Source organism: Pristiophorus japonicus, chromosome 12 (genome assembly GCF_044704955.1).
Source record: "Pristiophorus japonicus isolate sPriJap1 chromosome 12, sPriJap1.hap1, whole genome shotgun sequence".
In the NCBI taxonomy this organism is placed as follows: Eukaryota; Metazoa; Chordata; class Chondrichthyes; family Pristiophoridae; genus Pristiophorus; species Pristiophorus japonicus.
Genome location: NC_091988.1, coordinates 29,363,678 through 29,378,336, shown reverse-complemented (window position 1 = coordinate 29,378,336; position 14,659 = coordinate 29,363,678). Strand labels below are relative to the sequence as shown.

Here is a 14,659-nt window from a genome sequence, read left to right as displayed (position 1 = left end):
TAATGATAGTTTCAAGCATTTTCCCCACTACAGATGTTAAACTAACCGGCCTATAGTTACTTGCCTTTTGCCTGCCCCCTTTTTTAAACAGAGGCGTTACATTAGCTGCTCTCCAATCCGCTGGTACCTCCCCAGAGTCCAGAGAATTTTGGTAGATTATAACAAATGCATCTGCTATAACTTCCGCCATCTCTTTTAATACCCTGGGATGCATTTCATCAGGACCAGGGGACTTGTCTACCTTCAATCTCATTAGTCTGTCCAGCACAACCTCCCTAGTGATAGTGATCATCTCAAGGTCCTCCCTTCCCACATTCCTATGACCAGAAATTTTTGGCATGGTTTTTGTGTCTTCCACTGTGAAGACCGAAGCAAAATAATTGTTTAAGGTCTCAGCCATTTCCACATTTCCCATTATTAAATCCCCCTTTTCATCTTCTAAGGGACCAACATTTACTTTAGTCACTCTTTTCCATTTTATATATCTGTAAAAGCTTTTACTATCTGTTTTTATGTTTTGCGCAAGTTTACCTTCGTAATCTATCTTCCCTTTCTTTATTGCTTTTTTCGTCATTCTTTGCTGTTGCTTAAAATCTTCCCAATCCTCTAGTTTCCCACTAACCTTGGCCACCTTATACGCATTGGTCTTTGATTTGATACTTTCCTTTATTTCCTTGGTTATCCACGGCTGGTTATCTCTTCTCTTGCTGCCCTTCTTTTTCACTGGAATATATTTTTGTTGCGCATTATGAAAGAGCTCCTTAAAAGTCCTCCACTGTTCCTCAATTGTGCCACCGTTTAGTCCTTGTTTCCAGTCTACTTTAGCCAACTCTGCCCTCATCCCACTGTAGTCCCCTTTGTTTAAGCATAGTACTCTCGTTTCTGACACAACTTCCTCATCCTCAATCTGTATTACAAATTCAACCATATTGTGATCACTCATTCCGAGAGGATCTTTTACGAGGAGATCGTTTATTTTTCCTGTCTCATTACACAGGACCAGATCCAAAATGGCTTGCTCCCTTGTAGGCTCTGTTACATATTGTTCTAAGAAACAATCCCGTATGCATTCTATGAATTCCTCCTCCAGGCTACCCCCTGCGATTTGATTTGACCAATCGATATGTAGGTTAAAATCCCCCATGATTACTGCCATTCCTTTTTCACATGCCTCCATTATTCCCTTGATTATTGCCTGCCCCACCATGAAGTTATTATTTGGGGACCTATAAACTACGCCGACCAGTGACTTTTTCCCCTTACTATCTCTAATCTCCACCCACAATGATTCAACATTTTGTTCATTGGAGCCAATATCATCCCTCACAACTGCCCTGATATCATCCCTTATTAACAGAGCTACCCCACCTCCCTTCCCTTCCTGCCTATCTTTCCGAATCGTCAGATACCCCTGTACGTTTAATTCCCAGTCCTGGTCACCTTGCAACCATGTCTCTGTAATGGGCACCAAATCATACCCATTTGTAATGATTTGTGCCGTCAACTCATTTACTTTATTTCTAATTCTTCCTTGGGGAAGAATGACCATAATATGGTAGAATTCTTTATTAAGATGGAGAGTGACACAGTTAATTCAGAGACTAGGGTCCTGAACTTGGGGAAAGGTAACTTGGTTGGTATGAGATGTGAATTGGCTAGAATAGACTGGCGAGTGATACTTAAAGGGTTGACGGTGGATAGGCAATGGCAGACATTTAAAGATCACATGGATGAACTTCAACAATTGTACATCCCTGTCTGGAGTAAAAATAAAACAGGGAAGGTGGCTCAACTGTGGCTAACAAGGGAAATTAAGGATAGTGTTAAATCCAAGGAAGAGGCATATAAATTGGCCAGAAAAAGCAGCAAACCTGAGGAGTGGGAGAATTTTGTAATACAGCAGGGGAGGACAAAGGGTTTAATTCGGAGAGGGAAAATAGAGTATGAGAGGAAGCTTGCTGGGAACATAAAAACTGACTGCAAAAGCTTCTATAGATATGTGAAGAGAAAAAGATTAGTGAAAACAAACGTAGGTCCCTTGCAATCAGATTCAGGTGAATTTATAATGGGGAACAAAGAAATGGCAGACCAGTTAAACAAATACTTTGATTCTGTTTTCACGAAGGAAGACACAAATAACCTTCCAGAAATACTAGGGGACAGTGGGTCTAGTGAGAAGAAGGAACTGAAGAATATCCTTATAAAGCAGGAAATTGTGCTGGGGAAATTGATGAGATTGAAGGCCGATAAATCCCCGGGGCCTGATAGTCAGCATCCCAGAGTACTTAAGGAAGTGGCCCTAGAAATAGTGGATGCATTGGTGATCTTTTTCCGACAGTCTATCGACTCTGGATCAGTTCCTATGGACTGGAGGGTAGCTAATGTAACACCACTGTTCAAAAAAGGAGGAAGAGAGAAAACGGGTAATTATAGACCAGTTAGCCTGACATCAATAGTGGGGAAAATGTTGGAATCAATTATTAAAGATGAAATAGCAGCGCATTTGGAAAACAGTGACAGGATCGGTCCAAGCCAGCATGGATTTATGAAAGGGAAATCATGCTTGACAAATCTTCTGGAATTTTTTGAGGATGTAACTAGTAGAGTGGACAAGGGAGAACCATTGGATGTGCTGTATTTGGACTTTCAAAAGGCTTTTGACTAGGTCCCACACAAGAGATTGGTGTGCAAAATCAAAGCACATGGTATTGGGGGTAATGTACTGACGTGGATAGAGAACTGGTTGGCAGACAGGAAACAGAGAGTCGGGATAAACGAGTCCTTTTCAGAATGGCAGGCAGTGACTAGCGGGGTACCGCAGGGCTCAGTGCTGGGACCCCAGCTCTTTACAATATACATTAATGATTTAGATGAAGGAACTGAGTGTAATATCTCCAAGTTTGCAGATGACACTAAACTGGGTGGTGGTGTGAGCTGTGAGGAGGATGCTAAAAGGCTGCAGGGTGACTTGGACAGGTTAGGTAAGTGGGCAAATGCATGGCAGATGCAGTATTATTTGGATAAATGTGAGGTTATCCACTTTGGGGGCAAAAACACGAAGGCAGAATATTATCTGAATGGCGGCAGATTAGGAAAGGGGGAGGTGCAACAAGATCTGGGTGTCATGGTTCATCAGTCATTGAAAGTTGGCATGCAGGTACAGCAGGCGGTGAAGGCAGCAAATGGTATGTTGGCCTTCATAGCTAGGAGATTTGAGAATAGGAGCAGGGAGGTCTTACTGCAGTTGTACAGGGCCTTGGTGAGGCCCCACCAGGAATATTGTGTTCAGTTTTGGTCTCCTAATCTGAGAAAGGACGTTCTTGCTATTGAGGGAGTGCAGCGAAGGTTCACCAGACTGATTCCCGGGATGGCGGGACTGACATATGAGGAGAGACTGGATCAACTAGGCCTTTATACACTGAAGTTTAGAAGGATGAGGGGGATTTCATAGAAACTTACAAGATTCTGACGGAACTGGACAGGTTAGATGTGGGAAGAATGTTCCCGATGATGAGGAAGTCCAGAACCAGTGGACACAGTCTTAGGATAAGGGGTAGGCCATTTAGGACTGAGATGAGGAGAAACTTCTTCACTCAGAGTTGTTAACCTGTGGAATTCCCTACCGCAGAAAGTTGTTGATGCCAGTTCATTGGATATATTTAAGAGGGAGTTAGATATGGCCCTTACGGCTAAAGGGATCAAGGGGTATGGAGAGAAAGCAGGAAAGGGGTACTGAGGGAATGATCAGCCATGATTTTATTGAATGGTGGTGCAGGCTCGAAGGGCCGAATGGCCTACTCCTGCACCTATTTTCTCTGTTTTTATGTTTCTAATCCAAGCTAAATGAAACTCATTGCACTTTTCTGATCTGAACCAGGTCTCCAGTAAGCCCCTTAATTCCACCTGCACCTTCTATGCATCAGTCTCTATTTCCAGTCCCTTTTTTTAAATTATAAAAAAAATCTAGTTATCCAGAACAATTTGTCACTACAAAGTATCAGGTGCTTTGGCACAGCCTCTTCGCTGACACACATTGCTAAACTGTAACTATTTGTATATCTCACCTCTCGGTCAACCATAAATCCCTTTTAAAGGCAGAGTCATGAATCTTCAGTGAATATTTCTTAAAGCAGAATTAATTCTTACATCACTGAAGTATACAAACAAAAATCTGAATACTAAAGCCACCATAGCTAAGTTACTTGAAGACTTTGAAAGTGAAATTCCTACCTGTGAGCCTCATCTCTTGGCAAGTATAGTATGCAGGAGATCAAATATAATTTTCTGTATTTTCAAATTGTTCCAGTTACTTCCTTGTATATGACCATCACCGCAGCACTTCCTGAAATTGCAGATCAACAAACACCAAAGTACTTAAAGCAAGTACAACTTTTTAACCCATTGAGTACTCAATTACTCTGTCATATCTTTAATTCATTAAGCATTGCACTTGATACACATGATGTCAATATCTAAATGCAAATATAAATGCACAGCATAAAATGTAGCAGAAATGCACAGAAGCATGTAACACTGGAATCTTGCTATAGTTTTCATTGTGTAAAAATAAGTGTTCTCCTCAAATGCCTTGATTTTTTTTCTTGCTGGCACCATTTGAGTTCTATTTGTAACTAATTTGATTGCAGAGAGACATCAACGGCTGAGGTATCTCATCTTTCCAGCTCAAAAATAAGTAGCAGTGGTTAGTGTCATTAATAAGAGAAACAGAGAAAAACTAAACTAAAAGCAGTTATAGATCATAAAAGTTTGGAATAAGAAATGGCCATTCAGCCCATCAAAGTTAATGTCTCAAGTACATTAGTTCGACCACTATGGCTGTTTTGTTTTTGAGTCTTTTCTACCCTTCTTACTCTAGATTTTGCAGTCCACATATCTGAGATTCTTCTCATAGGGTGAGTCTCAACTCCCTTCGAGAATATAAGTAGTTTGTCTCAGGATCTTTAGACAATTGATAACGCTTGCAACATTTCTATTTAGTTAAGCTTGGGTCACAACCCTGATTGTCTCTCATTTTTTTAATACATCTTCAGTATAATTTTCTGAGGCTCCTGCCATTGGTGGGGCCTTGCACATAGCAGGGAGCTTATCAGAAAGTAATGAGTGCAGTGACATTAATAAATAGAAAATCATAGGAAATCCACTGCCCACTACATGTGAAGCACCACTTGTAAAGAATGCACCTGTGAGTATGCTCACAAGTTGGTTGAGCTGTCGAGTTGTGAGTGGCTTAGCCACTCACGTGATGTTCACAAGACTCAATAAAACCCCAGCCAGTTAGGTTTAGGGGGTCCATGATGAGGCAGGTGGTTGTGAGTTTGGTGGATGAACTGGTAATGTGTAATGTAATTGGTAAACCTTTGCTAATAAACCAACTAGTTCTTAATAGCAAAGAACCCATGAAGCAAATATATTACACCACTGATTGTGAGGGACCTCAGAAAATACCACCTTGAATGACGAGTGACTGATTTAAAGGAACCTTCATTAAGCTAAAACGATTGCTTCATCTTTGACACAATGGTATGTCATTATATATTGAATGTTTTTCCTCTATTACCTTATCTGATAGATCACTCCAAACATTTATCACTCTTTGAGTAAAGAGGTTTCTAATATGTGCTTTACTTTTACTTTCTATTAATTTACATTTGTACCACTACTTTCTTGTTGTATGTGGTAAAAATCTGCATTAGCTTATCTGTAACATTTTATATTTGATATACTTTGTGGAGATCCCTCTGGAGCACCTTTTTTCGTGATTGAAAAGCTTTTGTTTCTCTAATTCGTCATATTTCATCCCTTTTATTGTTTGGATCAGTCTTGTTGCTCTTCTCTGTTATTGATTAGATCTTTGAACACAGAAAGGTTTTTGGCGTGGAAATGCCTTTTCTTTTATACAAGCAGGATTCAACAACAACATCTTGCATTTATATAGTGCCTTTAACATAGTAAAGCATCCCAGGCTGCTTCACAGGAACGATTACCAAACAACATTTGACACCAAGCTGCACAGAGTATTAGGGCAGCTAACCAAAAGCTTGGTCAAAGAGGTAGGTTTTTTCCAGTTCCTGCACAGGGCCTGAAATTTATTTTATGAAGTATAACTGTTACAACCAATAGTCTCAGGAGGAATGGAGACTTATGCTGCTATTATATGGCTGAACCAATTCCTCAAGCAATTTCTATAGCCTCTCCAACTTTCTTGTTTATCCTGCTGGGTCCTTTCTACAGCAGCTATATCCATTTTAAAACAAGCTTGTGCATCTATAAGAAATAGGAGCAGGAGAAGACCATTTGGCCCCTCGAGCCTGCTCTGCCATTCAATAAGGTCATGGCTGATCTGATCTTGGTGTCAACTCCACTTTCCTGCCTGTTCCCTATAATCCTTGCCTCCCCTGTATTTCAAAAATCTGTCTATCTCCGTCTTAAATATATTCAATGACTCAGCCTCCACAGCACTCTGGGGTAGAGAATTCCAAAGATTCACGACCCTCTGAGAGAAGAAATTCCTCCTCATCTCCGTATTAAATAGGTGACCCCTTATTTTGAAACTATGCCCCCAGTTCTAGATTCCCCCACGAGGGGAAACATCCTCTCTGCATCTACCCTGTCAAACCCCCTCAGAATCGTATATGTTTCAATAAGATCACCTCTCAGTCTTCTAAACTCCAATGAGTATAGGCCCAACCTGCTCAATCTTTCCTCATAAGACAACCCTTTCATCTCAGTAATCAACCTAGTGAACCTTCTTTGAACTGCCTACAATGCAAGTACATCCCTCCTTAAATAAAGAGATTAAAACTGTACGCAGTACTCTAGGGGCCCAAAATTCATCAGGACGTAAGGTTTGCCCATTTCTCGGTGGTATTCCGGCAGTGCATCATTTAAAACTGTCGGAATACCGCCGAGACCGGCGAGCGCTAATTTGCTGAAATGTTTTTCGACCGGTATGCGAGCGATGTGCAGAGGACGGTATGCAGTATTATAGTCGATCAAGATCAACTTTCTTGTCGATGGACAGTGCGGCACTGCACTGCACATGTGCAAATTTTTTGTTTTGCTTTTTTTCACAGATGCTTTTTCCCTGTGATTTCGGGGGGTCAGGGGTCACCTGCGCATGCGCAGAAAGTTGAAGTCGAGGGAGAGAGAGTGAGAAGGAGCAGCAAAGTCTTCGAGGGTCAGTTGTATTCATCAGAGATTCCAGAGTCAAATAATATTAATAACAAATAATAATTATACAAGATCAACAATAATAATATGTAGTTTATAAATCAAAATTCATATAATAAATATAAATATAATGGAAATGCTGAAAGCATGGGAACATCGAGAAGGACGGGAGGTTGAGGGAGCCCACCTTCGATGAGACGGAGTTACCTGCCCTGCTGGAGATTATCACAGAGAGATACACCGACTTAACGAAGGGTGGTCGTGGAAAGCCCCCCCCCCCGCCCAAAGGAGCACAACAGAATATGGGACGAGATCGGGGAGGCTGTGTCCTCCACAGGTACAATGGTACGCACTGGGGAAAGGTGACGTAAGAAGTTGAACGACCTGGTGAGGGTTGCAAGAGTAAGTAATGATTTTATTTATGCACCCCCCCCCATGTGCCATGTTCCATGTAAATGTAGGTTCCGTGTCACACGGATGATGTTATTTATCCCAAGGTTACGGTGATGTATTTGTGCTTTCAGGCAATGACAAGAGGATCAACACAGTGTTTTAATAATGTGTGTGTGTGTGTGTGTGAACCTGTGTGTCTGCGATGTTAAATGGATTGAAGATTTTTACTTTAATTTACTTCACTTTCTGCAGAAGAAGACATCTGCAATAGCAGTGGATCAGCGGCGTATGGTGGGTGGTGGGGGGGGGGGGGGAGGGGGGAAGACCCCCAGCGCAAAAACCATTGACGGAGATTGAGATCTGTGCCCTGTCGCTGGTCGGGGATAGCAACCGTGCCACCACCGGTGTTGGAACTGACCCACCCACACAGGATGGTCAATTCAATGCAATCCCTGGTCTGTGTTGCTGTCCTGTCATGTCAGGCAATGTAACAGTAACTGTAATCTTGGCCTCATGTAATGTAATGTAAGTTTATTGCACTGTAATGTTCGGCTCATGTGATGTACTGCAATATTGGGGGATGTAATGCAATGCATATGTATATGTATATTGTCTGTCTGTGATATGTAATGCAGTAATGCAGCAGTGGTGGACATTTAAGTAAGACTGCACTACGTCACTGTACTCATGTAACCCTGACCCCTCTCCTGGTGCCGAACACTTTTAAATGTTGTTTTGTACTTCCAGACTCGGAGGATTCAGACCAGACCTCCGCAGAGAGACCAGACGACAGACCCACTGCCTCCACCCCTGGCATCACCCAGCCCTCTCCCGACTTCACCCCTGCCACAGATGATAAAGAGAAAGAGGAAGAGCAGCTGATTCTGGAGCCAGTGGAGGTGAAGGTGGGGGTGGAGATGGAGCAGGATACACCAGTTCCATGTGGGCCTGCTGAAACATCCTCCACCATCAACTCTATATTCAGGGGAATCCCCCATGCCTCCTCTGATTCTGCGGGACCAAGCGGTGCGCAGCAAGGCACCCCCAGTATTGCAGCACCTTTGCCGCAGCGAAGGAGGTTGGTGCAGAAAGGGTCAGTTGCTGCACGACAGATCGGCGTGTACCAGGACATGGTGCGTCTGACACAGGCCAGTGTCGGCGTCGGCGGCAGTCGGGAGCAGCGTCGAGGAGGTCCGTTGGTGAGGCCTATAAAAGGCACAGCAGGGAGTCCGGGGCCCAGCGTCGGCGGCAGTCGGGAGCAGCGTCGAGGAGGTCCGTTGGTGAGGCCTATAAAAGGCACGGCTTGTGCAGCTACAGGGAGAAGGCAAAAAAGAAGTAGAAAGAAACAGAAAGGTGACGTCACAGCCAAGGGGGTAAGTGATTGGCTGGTGATTGGTGAGTAGTTTTTCTTTTTTTTCTTCTATAACAGTGAGTAAACTTTAGCATTGTTGTTGCCTATCTAAGGGTTAAGTCAAGGCAGGAGAGCTCGGTCACGTGTTATGCTCCTCCTGTACCATGTGGGAAGTCAGGGACGACTCCAGTGGCCCTGACGACTACGTGTGTGCGAAGTGTATCCGCCTCCAGCTCCTGATGGACCGCATTGCGGAGTTGGAGCTGAGGGTGGATTCACTCTGGAGCATCCACGATGCTGAGAATGAAGTGAGTAGCACATGTAGTGAGTTGGTCTTACCGCAGGTAAAGGGTCCACAGCCAGCTAGAGAATGGAAGACCAGCAGGAAGAGCAGTGCAAGGAAGGTAGTGTGGGGGTCCCCTATGGTCATCCCCCTGCAAAACAGATACACTGCTTTGAGTACTGTTGAGGGGGATGACTCATCAGGGGAGGGTAGCAGCAGCCAAGTTCATGGCACCGTGGCTGGCTCTGTTGCACAGGAGGGCAGGAAAAAGAGTGGGAGAGCGATATTGCTAGGGGATTCAATTGTAAGGGGAATAGATAGGCGTTTCTGCGGCCGCAACCAAGACTCCAGGATGGTATGTTGCCTCCCTGGTGCAAGGGTCAAGGATGTCTCGGAGTGGGTGTAGGACATTCTAAAAAGGGAGGGAGAGCAGCCAATTGTCGTGGTGCACATTGGTACCAACGACATAGGTAAAAAAAGGGATGAGGTCCTACGAAACGAATTTAAGGAGCTAGGAGCTAAATTAAAAAGTAGGACCTCAAAAGTAATAATCTCGGGATTGCTACCAGTGCCACGTGCTAGTCAGAGTAGGAATCGCAGGATAGTGCAGATGAATACGTGGCTTGAGCAGTGGTGCAGCAGGGAGGGATTCAAATTCCTGGGGCATTGGAACCGGTTCTGGGGGAGGTGGGACCAGTACAAACCGGACGATCTGCACCTGGGCAGGACCAGAACCAATGTCCTAGGGGGAGTGTTTGCTCGTGCTGTTGGGGAGGAGTTAAACTAATGTGGCAGGGGGATGGGAACCAATGCAGGGAGACAGAGGGAAACTAAAAGGAAACAAAAGCAAAAGACAGAAAGGAGATAAGGAGGGCAGAGAAACCCAAGGCAAAGTACAGCAACATTCAAAAAGGACAAAGGGTGTTAAAAAAAACAAGCCTGAAGGCTTTGTGTCTTAATGCAAGGAGTATCCGTAATAAGGTGGAGGAATTAACTGTGCAAATAGATGTTAACAGATATGATGTGATTGGGATTACAGAGACGTGGCTCCAGGATGATCAGGGCTGGGAACTCAACATCCAGGGGTATTCAACATTCAGGAAGGATAGAATAAAAGGAAAAGGAGGTGGGGTAGCATTGCTGGTTAAAGAGGAGATTAATGCAATAGTTAGGAAGGACATTAGCTTGGATGATGTGGAATCTATATGGGTAGAGCTGCAGAACATCAAAGGGCAAAAAACGTTAGTGGGAGTTGTGTACAGACCTCCAAACAGTAGTAGTGATGTTGGGGAGGGCATCAAACAGGAAATTAGGGGTGCATGCAATAAAGGTGCAGCAGTTATAATGGGTGACTTTAACATGCACATAGATTGGGCTAACCAAACTGGAAGCAATACAGTGGAGGAGGATTTCCTGGAGTGCATAAGGGATGGTTTTCTAGACCAATATGTTGAGGAACCAACTAGGGGGGAGGCCATCTTAGACTGGGTGTTATGTAATGAGAGAGGATTAATTAGCAATCTCGTTGTGCGAGGCCCCTTGGGGAAGAGTGACCATAATATGGTGGAATTCTGCATTAGGATGGAGAATGAAACAGTTAATTCAGAGACCATGGTCCAGAACTTAAAGAAGGCTAACTTTGAAGGTATGCGGCGTGAATTGGCTAGGATAGATTGGCGAATGATACTTAAGGGGTTGACTGTGGATGGGCAATGGCAGACATTTAGAGACCGCATGGATGAATTACAACAATTGTACATTCCTGTCTGGCGTAAAAATAAAAAAGGGAAGGTGGCTCAACCGTGGCTATCAAGGGAAATCAGGGATAGTATTAAAGCCAAGGAAGTGGCATACAAATTGGCCAGAAATAGCAGCGAACCCGGGGACTGGGAGAAATTTAGAACTCAGCAGAGGAGGACAAAGGGTTTGATTAGGACAGGGAAAATGGAATACGAGAAGAAGCTTGCAGGGAACATTAAGACGGATTGCAAAAGTTTCTATAGATATGTAAAGAGAAAAAGGTTAGTAAAGACAAACGTAGGTCCCCTGCAGTCAGAATCAGGGGAAGTCATAACGGGGAACAAAGAAATGGCAGACCAATTGAACAAGTACTTTGGTTCGGTATTCACTAAGGAGGACACAAACAACCTTCCGGATATAAAAGGGGTCAGAGGGTCTAGTAAGGAGGAGGAACTGAGGGAAATCCTTATTAGTCGGGAAATTGTGTTGGGGAAATTGATGGGATTGAAGGCCGATAAATCCGCAGGGCCTGATGGACTGCATCCCAGAGTACTTAAGGAGGTGGCCTTGGAAATAGCGGATGCATTGACAGTCATTTTCCAACATTCCATTGACTCTGGATCAGTTCCTATCGAGTGGAGGGTAGCCAATGTAACCCCACTTTTTAAAAAAGGAGGGAGAGAGAAAACAGGGAATTATAGACCGGTCAGCCTGACATCGGTAGTGGGTAAAATGATGGAATCAATTATTAAGGATGTCATAGCAGCGCATTTGGAAAGAGGTGACATGATAGGTCCAAGTCAGCATGGATTTGTGAAAGGGAAATCATGCTTGACAAATCTTCTGGAATTTTTTGAGGATGTTTCCAGTAGAGTGGACAAGGGAGAACCAGTTGATGTGGTATATTTGAACTTTCAGAAGGCTTTCGACAAGGTCCCACACAAGAGATTAATGTGCAAAGTTAAAGCACATGGGATTGGGGATAGTGTGCTGACATGGATTGAGAACTGGTTGGCAGACAGGAAGCAAAGAGTAGGAGTAAATGGGTACTTTTCAGAATGGCAGGCAGTGACTAGTGGGGTATCGCAAGGTTCTGTGCTGGGGCCCCAGCTGTTTACACTGTACATTAATGATTTAGACGAGGGGATTAAATGTAGTATCTCCAAATTTGCGGATGACACTAAGTTGGGTGGCAGTGTGAGCTGCGAGGAGGATGCTATGAGGCTGCAGAGCGACTTGGATAGGTTAGGTGAGTGGGCAAATGCATAGCAGATGAAGTATAATGTGGATAAATGTGAGGTTATCCACTTTGGTGGTAAAAACAGAGAGACAGACTATTATCTGAATGGTGACAGATTAGGAAAAGGGGAGGTGCAACGAGACCTGGGTGTCATGGTACATCAGTCATTGAAGGTTGGCATGCAGGTACAGCAGGCGGTTAAGAAAGCAAATGGCATGTTGGCCTTCATAGTGAGGGGATTTGAGTACAGGGGCAGGGAGGTGTTGCAACAGTTGTACAGGGCCTTGGTGAGGCCACACCTGGAGTATTGTGTACAGTTTTGGTCTCCTAACTTGAGGAAGGACATTCTTGCTATTGAGGGAGTGCAGCAAAGGTTCACCAGACTGATTCCCAGGATGACAGGACTGACCTATCAAGAAAGACTGGATCAACTGGGCTTGTATTCACTGGAGTTCAGAAGAATGAGAGGGGACCTCATCGAAACGTTTAAAATTCTGATGGGTTTACAGGTTAGATGCAGGAAGAATGTTCCCAATGTTGGGGAAGTCCAGAACCAGGGGTCACAGTCTAAGGATAAGGGGTAAGCCATTTAGGACCGAGATGAGGAGAAACTTCTTCACCCAGAAAGTGGTGAACCTGTGGAATACTCTACCACAGAAAGTTGTTGAGGGCAATTCATTAAATATATTCAAAAAGGAGTTAGATGAAGTCCTTACTACTGGGGGGATCAAGGGGTATGGTGAGAAAGCAGGAATGGGGTACTGAAGTTGCATGTTCAGCCATGAACTCATTGAATGGCGGTGCAGGCTAGAAGAGCCGAATGGCCTACTCCTGCACCTATTTTCTATGTTTCTATGTTTCTATGTTTCAACATAGCTCGACAGCTGCTCAAGGCCATGGCTATGATAGCCACAAACATCACGGCTCTATCAGAACGACAGTCGGAGGATATGTCGCATCTGATCACTGTGATGGAGCGAACGCCGACTCCGTCAATGCCATGCGGCAATCGACGGGATCGGGACATGGTGTGGAATCACCCCGTGCCATAGTAATCGGGTCGACAACACCTGAGTGTGGGGAGCTGCCAGCAGCTTCCAGCCCTGAAGCCGTTCCTTCCGGATCACGATTATTGTGTTCCTAACACAGATGAGGCTGCACACAGGGAGGTTACAGTAACAGTGACCTCAGTCTTGAATAAGACACTCCGGAGTGAAGAACAGGCCTTCGGGGCCGGTTTATATACAGTGCTCCCAAGAGATGCTGGGGTCCCTTGGGACTTCAGGGGATGAGCTCCCTGGTGGCGGAACATGGGAGTGCATGCTTTACAGATACACAACATCACTCCTCCCTCAAAGTCAAAGTGAAAACTATTTACAAGGTGAGGCGGTCGGGAGCCTTTCTTTCCCTGGTGGACCGCCTCGGTACAAATGTCTGTTCTGGTGTGTTGGCTGTGCCCTCGCTGGCCTGGCATGTTGTTGGCCCTGCAGGACTGCTAGGTGAGCCTGGCCTTGCTGGGCTGTTGGACGTGATGGGTTCGATTTCCTGGTCCGGCGTGATGTCGTTGATCCTTTGGATGAGTGTTGTGGGCTCGAAAAAGGTGGTGTCTGCTGTGAGTTGTTCAGGGTAGTCTGTGAACCGCAGCCTCGTTTGGTCCAGGTGCTTTCTGCAAATTTGTCCATTGTCTAGTTTGACTACAAACACCCTACTCCCTTCTTTAGCTATCACTGTGCCCGCGATCCACTTGGGACCATGTTCATAGTTTAGCACATATACAGGGTCATTCAGATCAATTTCCCGTGACACAGTGGCGTGACCATCGTTTACATTTTGTTGCTGCCGCCTGCTCTCTGCCTGATCATGCAGGTTGGGGTGAAACAGCGAGAGTCTGGTTTTAAGTGTCCTTTTCATGAGTAGCTCAGCCGGGGACACCCCTGTGAGTGAGTGGGGTCTCGTGCGGTAGCTGAACAGTACTCGGGACAGGCGGGTTTGGAGTGAGCCTTCTCTGACTCGTTTAAGGCTCTGTTTGATGCTTTGTACTGCCCGCTCTGCCTGCCCATTGGAGGCTGGTTTAAACGGGGCCGAGGTGACAAGTTTGATCCCATTGCGTGTCATGAATTCTTTAAATTCGGCACTGGTGAAACATGGCCCGTTGTCACTGACCAGTATGTCAGGCAGGCCGTGGGTGGCAAACATGGCCCTCAGGCTTTCAATGGTGGCGGTGGCGGTGCTTCCCGACATTTCACATTCAATCCATTTTGAAAAAGCATCCACCACCACCAGGAACATTTTACCGAGTAACGGGCCTGCATAGTCGACATGGATCCTCAACCATGGTCTGGAGGGCCAGGACCACAAACTTAGTGGTGCCTCTCTGGGCGTGTTGCTCAACTGAGCACATATGCTACATTGCCGTACACAGGACTCTAAGTCAGAGTCGATACCGGGCCACCACACGTGG

General features: G+C 44.9%; 1 protein-coding gene across 1 annotated transcript in view; it reads right to left on the bottom strand.

Annotated features, from left to right (window-relative positions):
- The window catches only part of LOC139277159 (protein FAM3C-like), a 118,766-nt gene that overhangs the window by 40,074 nt on the left and 64,033 nt on the right, over positions 1 to 14,659 (bottom strand). The window contains exon 4 of the mRNA XM_070895237.1: positions 4,231 to 4,342. Within this exon, the coding sequence (XP_070751338.1) occupies positions 4,231 to 4,243 (13 nt within the window). The 5' untranslated portion in view covers positions 4,244 to 4,342. The remainder of the gene's footprint in view (positions 1 to 4,230; positions 4,343 to 14,659) is intronic.